The sequence below is a fragment of the Thamnophis elegans genome, chromosome Z (assembly GCF_009769535.1).
Source record: "Thamnophis elegans isolate rThaEle1 chromosome Z, rThaEle1.pri, whole genome shotgun sequence".
Lineage (NCBI taxonomy): Eukaryota > Metazoa > Chordata > Lepidosauria > Squamata > Colubridae > Thamnophis > Thamnophis elegans.
This window is the reverse complement of record NC_045558.1, coordinates 89299224-89306373: the sequence shown is the minus strand read 5'-3', so window position 1 is coordinate 89306373 and position 7150 is coordinate 89299224. Positions and strand designations below refer to the sequence as shown.

At 36.3% G+C, this 7150-nt stretch overlaps 1 protein-coding gene across 1 annotated transcript; it reads left to right on the top strand.

The window, feature by feature from the left end:
* Nucleotides 1-384: 384 nt before the first annotated feature.
* Nucleotides 385-7097, top strand: LOC116522637 (proepiregulin-like). Its single transcript, XM_032237643.1, has 5 exons — nucleotides 385-527; nucleotides 3284-3370; nucleotides 4371-4488; nucleotides 5634-5783; nucleotides 6568-7097. Exons 1-5 carry the CDS (start codon nucleotides 479-481, stop codon nucleotides 6659-6661), a joined length of 498 nt encoding a protein of 165 aa, XP_032093534.1. The 5' UTR covers nucleotides 385-478; the 3' UTR covers nucleotides 6662-7097.
* Nucleotides 7098-7150: the final 53 nt, after the last annotated feature.

Below are 7150 nucleotides of genomic sequence, written 5' to 3'. Positions count from 1 at the left end.
AGCTCTTGTGACCGCACCATTGAAGGAAAGGCTTCCTCGAGAGGAGATTCTACTGGAATCCAACTTAACAGGAAACCAGAATCAAGCCCAGATTCACCTATTTCCCAACAGAAGTGGTGAAGGTTCCGCGGACGCCTTTTTCGCGCGGTCGAATTTGAGAGGGCCGCGCTCCCTCCCTACTTCCTTTCTGCCTTTAGAACGAAGCAGGTGAAGGGAGCAGCCCTGCCTTCACCTTTCTGTGGAAAGACACCTAGCCGTGATTTCGTCAGCGGGGAAATTCAAAAGTTTTGCATAGGCTTGGCTGTGCCCGGCCTCCGCCCGCCCCCGGATCCGCAGGCTATAAAATGGGAAGGCGCGCCGAGCGTAGCAGAAGAGTAGCGCTTCCCTTCGACGGCCAACAGAAACCAGGCGGCAATTCTTTACTTCGCGTAAAAAACTGCCCGCCATCAAAGACAGCCTGCTCTGTGACAGTGGACAAATGGCTAGTTGCAGCTCTCAGAGCCTCGGAGGCGCCCTGCTCTTCTTAGGTAAGCTGTCCTTCCTACTTTTCCCTTCAGCCGCTGACCAACGACGTGAATGCCCGCGCCCGGTGCAAACGAAAGGCAGGATAGCTTACACTGCTTTCGATCTTATGTCTTTATTGCCTCTTTGGGTAGTCATTGCCAGTCACTTAACTCCTCGCCGGTGACGTAGGTAAATTTTTAAAGGAAAGAGAACCCACCTTTAACACTGGTACAGTTAACGCTGCCCTAGTCGCAAATTGGGAACAGTACACAGTTAATGCCATGGGGATGTGGCAAGTAGAGATGTTGCTGAGGCAAAGTTGTGCTGTAGTTAAATACAAGGGGCGCCATGTCCTAAGAGTGCTTATTGGTCATTCCATTGTAAGAATTTCCTGCTTCTGCTATCCAATGATTTTGTTATAGAAGTAGAAAAAAATGTTAGCTGTACAGCATCATTGTTTTTGGGGTGATAGGATGGATACTTCTGGCTGGATGCAAGGAAGAGAAACATATCCCTGAGGATCCAGATGCTGTATTTTACAGACTTGACCCAGAAGATTATTGCAGCTTCAACCAATTTTTTTTTAATGATGAATTTTTGGAGAGTGAGTGCAAAGATAAGATCATACCTTTTCAAGATCTCTTTGCCATGGTCCTCAAAAGTTAAAGTGTGAATAAATATTGAGTTTCATGTGGCTGGTCTTTCTTCCGCAACCCAGAATAACAGAGTTGGAAGGGGTTCAGACAAATGGTTATCCAATCTCTTCTTTAAAACTTCCAGTGTTGAAGCATTCACAACCTCTGGAGGCAAGTTGTTCCACTGATTAATTGTTCTAACTGTCAGGAAATGTCTCCTTAGTATTAAGTTATTTCTCTCTTTGATTAGTTTCCACCCATTGCTTCTTGTCCTGTCCTCAGATACTTTGGAGAATGACTCCCTCTTCTTTGTGGTAACGCCTGAGATACTGGAACACTGCTATCATGTCCTTCTTCTCTTGTCCTTTTCATCAAACTAGACATATCCAGTTCCCGCAACCATTCTTCATATGTTTTAGCCTCCAGTCCCTAATCATTCTTGTTGCTCTTCTCTGCACCCTTTCTAGAGTCTCAAAAATCTCTCCAAAAGAAGAACTTATAGAATATATTGTTTGGGAGAGGAGAGGAACTAATCACCAAATTGCACAACAGCTAATTTCCATGAGGGGAATTCAGTTCATGAATTTAAATATCAACTTAATTAATTCAGCCATCCTTTTTCCTTACGTAGGCTTGGAAAGTTGAAAATATCAAAAGAAACTCTGATTTCCCAATTCTTTTTAGAATTAAAACTAGGTTAGCCTTCTGATAAGTAGCTCCTTCCAAGGTGGATAAAATGAGGACTTGGATTGTTGGGGGCAATATGCTGATTCTGTAAACTGCGTAGAGGGGAATGTAAAGCACTGTAAAATGGCATTTAAATCTAAGTGCTACTGCTATTTAAGCTTTGCTGAATATGGTTTAGTGTTAAAAATTGAGTTTATCCAGTCCATTAAAAGTCAGAGGTTGTGTTGATACATTACGTTAAGCTAAGTATTTACGACCTAAAAACCTGGCACCTCATACAATATTCAATAGTTCAGAGTACAGCTTCCAGAAATTCTCCCAAGAATTATTCATTTCTAACTTTGATGATAAACTTATTAAATACAAAAGGACCAATGCAAGTTTATTTCATTTTAATTAAAATTGAATGAAAGCTCTCAAGATAATATCTTTACTAGTTTAACTCATCAGTCATAGAAATTTCAGCAACTTTGTGATCCTCTGCTATAATATAACATAAATTAAAGAAGTGATGAAATTACCAAGAATTGTGTTCAGGTATTAGAAGTGCAAATTGCCTAAATCAACACTTTTACTTTTTGATTAAAAGATTTGTTAACTGAGTTGTTCAGTGGCTCAAGACTGTCACTTTCAGCATATTTTCTGCACTTTGAGAAAATTCTGCGCTTTTCTCAAAGAAATACAGCCACTAATTTCATCTCCTAATTATAGATCAGGTCTTTCATCTGCCAAACCCATCTCAACAGGAGGTGCTCAGTTTGTTGTTCTTTTTTTACTCCAAGATATGTAGTTTCTTCACCATCTTATCCATTACGCAACATTCTGACCCAACACTTGAATGTAGGCAGTAGGAAAAGGGAAACCTGATGATAAAAGGAGTGCTGCTACGCATATTATACAACTACTGGAAATATTTTTGGTACATCTGATAACAATTATGGACCACTGGCTAAATTGGAGAACTTTGTTCTGTATAGTCTGTTCATGAAAGACACTGTTTAGGGAACAGGATTCTTTAGGCAAACTGCCTTCTGGCTACAGTTTCCAAACAGTTTCAGCTGTACCTTGAACTTTGAAACTACATAGTTTAGAATTGCTGGTGCCAAGGAGAAGGATTCAAAATTTTAACTGCAAGGTTGAATCAATAGTTTTTCTTCTCAGTCTTCAAGAATGCGATATTCTCCTTGTTTGCACCATAAATTTGATTATGAGTCTAGAAATGGGGTGACTCCTTCTTTAACCTGAGATTTTCCTTAAATTAGGACTACTGTGTGTCAGGGGTGGCTGGAAATTTGTAGATGGCACATTCTGTTATGTCAGCCTTTGAGGTGAAGTAAAGTGGCATAAAACAGTGAACTGTTCATTGACATGACACAATGGAAATTTTTCATGATGACATGGAAACTTTTTCTGGAAGTGTCTATTTCTCTTAAAGCTGTTTTTTTGTTTTGTTTTAGGATGGCACCTAGTTCAAACAACTCTTAGTACAACAGTAATTCCATTATGTGGCATCAATAAGACTGAAAACTGTGTAACTACTGTAGGTAAGTCATATTATTCTCTAGTATTCACTATAATATCAGGACATCATCCAGATAATGAATAAAATAAATGAGTATTCCCAGTATCCTTAAGAGTTGGCATTTCTTCTGCTTCTTGACACTTTTGCACTCATCATAGTCACATCTCCTTTCTATCAAAATTAATACTGCATTTCCTTGGAAATGAGATTTGTTTCTGAGTTTTGTTTCTGCTACATGTTCCACTCTAAAGTGCCAGGGATACAGATGGCATCTTTAAGCATTTTAAAGGCACTTTTGTGAATTCTTAGTCAGTTTCCATTCCAATCCATTTTCCAATAGACTTTTCAGGAAATACTTCAGATGCATTGTGCTCTAAATGGCAAACCATATGAAATGACCACATTAAATCTGGAAGCCCTTATAATATCCAGATATTGAAGCAAATGGTTTTTATGCACTCTAAACATTTTTTAATAAGCCAACATCTCATCTTTCTGACAAGTAATTATTGTTTTTCTAATGAGTAATACCATTTTGAATTTCTTTTAAAAAGAGATATCTTGAAATAGTAGAAAAATATTTTATATTTTTAAAAAACCTACCTTTTCACCTTTGTTACAATCCTATGAAATAAATTAGATTGAGAAAAAGTATCAATCTGGACTGTATATATTCCCAGCTGAGCCTGGATTTTCCCAGACCTAATTCTAAAGATCTTACCCTCTTTGCCATCTAGCCTTCACCTTCTGCCAATCCATGTTAAGGAAGAGAAAGTTTTATCCTTAACATGAAAAATAAATTGACTCTAGAGATTAGGAAGACCAAAGTGAACATGCAGAAAATGCATTACACCAAGTTAAAGGAGGAATCCATTTTGCCCAGGATGGTTGACACCATAGCTTTCAAGACTAGTAGAGTCATCCTACCTGCATGTCTTTGATCCTTGAAGAAAGCCATGTCTTCACAGACAGTAATGCAGGTTAGCTTTTATTTATGTACGTGTTTACTGTCATTCAAACAGGAACTGCTGTACCTATAACTCAGGTGGCAAGAGAGTCGGAATGCAAGCCAGAATGGCAAAGTTACTGTTTCAATGGAATTTGCAGATACTCAGAGACTTTGGACCGATATTATTGCAGGTAAAAGAGATGCTGTAAAGTAAAGGGCGGAAATGGTGGTGATATAAATAATGACGATAATGCTTAGCTTTTTAAGTAAACACACTTCTTTTAAAACTGCTGCTCCTGTCCCTCTACTTTGAAGACACAGAAATTTAGGAACTATTTTTCTCACCTCCATATCCTTCTAGAAGCTTGCTGTTAAACAGAAACTCGAACAGAATTAATCAAAGTTTGATCACATTCTAGCTTGATATTGATCTTTCTCCTCCCTGCTTGAACCAATTATTGCATAGAAAGTGTAGAAACTTTTGAAACTGTCAATAATTTTGATTAATGATTATGTGTCATTGAATTGGCATCTTAAGTGTCCACACAGATTGATTTTCTCTATTCAACTCTAACTAGCTAGATAGAAACAACAAGAATCCCAGAATACTTCAAAACTAGCCACAGTTCTGTTTTATTGGGCTTTATCTTGTTAGTTGGGAGATAAAAGCTATCTTTGTGCATGGATTCTAATGTTGCTTGCCCTTTTGATTTAGGAAAAAAATCTTATAACTGCTTATATTAGATAATATTTCTGGATATAGGAAAAATACCACAGCTTTATTAAACATATGGCCCTAAGAATCATTACTGGGACTGGACTGGATTTTTTTTTTTTTTTTTGCTTCTGGATGTCATTTTAAGCTGTAAGGACTCAGCCAAAGGCAGGAAAGTGAGTCACATGTTAAGAGCTTGTTTCAGGAGCTGCTAAATTGTCATCATATTGGGGTTGTTGTTGTGGGGTGTTGTTGTTGTTTTGGCAAATTGCACGCACATCAAACTGGCAATAATGCCAGCAGCAACCTACTCCTGGCCCCACGGTGCCAGACTGCATAGTTAGGGAACTGCTAGGGGTGATGTGAAATGAGAAAGGTTGACAAACTGTGTCTTAAAAGAATTTTGGGAATCGTAATTTGTTGAGAACATCAATAAATCTGTTCCCTTTCCCAGAAGTTCACTCCTTCGGATTCTCTATTAAAAAGGAGTTACTGTAATGTAGTACTTTGGTGGATACTTTGGAATAGTGCTTCATTGTTCACTGTGGTCTCAGCTTGCAATTTCTTTGATACTAACAAAAACCAGTATGCCTACTATTGACTTTTTCTTGTCTCTCTTAGGTGTAAGGAAGGCTGGATTGGTGAACGATGTAGCCATTCAAATCTGAATCCGGTCATAAAACCCCTGAGCAATGAATACTTGGCATTTACTATCCTTGTGTGTCTATTTTTCTTCAGTGCAATTTTATTATCAATATACTTTTACCGAAGGTAAGCAACACTTCTAGAGATGGGATGGTAAACATTCCACAGCTTCTATTTAATAGTAATTCAAATACAAAGCTAGGCTGTTGCATTTCTTTTTGTATTTTCTGATATATACAAACTCTTCAAAGTGAATTTAGCAAACACACAAACACAGACATGAGGATCTGAAATTGGGAATAAAGAACATTTTATCTGAACAAAATCTGCATATCAAAAAGCTGTCAAAGGGACAGAAGCAAATCGGGGGTTTTAATGCATTTTAAGAGTCTAATCTGATCTCATTTGCAGAATGTCATGATGGTATTAATAATTTTGTTTCCATTTCTGGAGCTTATTCAGATCACTACATATGCACAATTTCTTGCTATTTTTAAATATGCCCTTTTGTAAAATTCAAGTAAAGCATCTGTGCATAGTGTGAAAAAAGATTTTGATATAATTATGATATTGACCACAGTGATAATTTTTTACAAATTCAAAATGTTACAGCATAGGCCTTCATGCCTTAATTTGCTAAAACGTAACGTTTGAAATCCTCTAATTAGAAAATAAGAGAAAGAGAATTCTAGAAAAAGCAAATATCATAAAACAGGGACAGATGAGGAAATCTCATTTACATATCTACAACCCTGCCTTTCTCTGTTTTTTAAACTTATTGTAACATCTTTTAAAGTTATTACCTTAGAACCTAAGTTGTACATTGAAGAAATAAAAGAAGATAATTCCATGACCTGAAATAGATTCAACTTATTTTATGTTCTTCTAAAGATGTTCTTTCTTCTCACAGGTATCTAAAGAAGAAGGAGAGACTTGCTACAAACAAAAACTATAAAGAGGTTGCTACAGATAGTGAAAAAGAACATAATCTTCTTCATGTGTGAAATAAAGATTCATTCAGAATCCATTTATTTAATAATATAAACACAAATATTTTATTAATATTTATAAGTGAAAGAATTTCAAAGTTTTGATCAGAGAAGAATATATGTAGAAGCACTATTTTTATAAATATCATTTATATTTGTATTTTATTTTTTATTCAATGCTATGTCTGTGGAATGTTTTCATAATGTAATTCAGTGATGTCTTGCATTCATACCTGTGAACTGTTACATGTGAATTCATGTAAAATTTATTTTGTCATGGTTATATTTAATGCACAACAAAATATTAAATATTGCTGTTTGTTCACTGGAAGAAAGGTTTTAATTGGAAAAGATTAGAAGGAATCTTCATTGGTTATAAAGATGAAATCTTACTAATCATTCTAATTAACTGTTTCCTTAGAAATAAGAACAGAAAATGTCATATTGTAAACTTGTGCACTTATTTATTTGTTTATTAAAATATTGTTTGCTTACCCAGTCTTT

Excerpts from the sequence above, each read along its gene's own strand:
- LOC116522637 (XM_032237643.1), top strand. The coding sequence starts at position 479 with ATGGCTAGTTGCAGCTCTCAGAGCCTCGGAGGCGCCCTGCTCTTCTTA. Across the intron at positions 4,489-5,633 it reads TTGGACCGATATTATTGCAG|GTGTAAGGAAGGCTGGATTG; the intron begins GTAAAAGAGATG and ends TGTCTCTCTTAG. Across the intron at positions 5,784-6,567 it reads TCAATATACTTTTACCGAAG|GTATCTAAAGAAGAAGGAGA; the intron begins GTAAGCAACACT and ends TTCTTCTCACAG.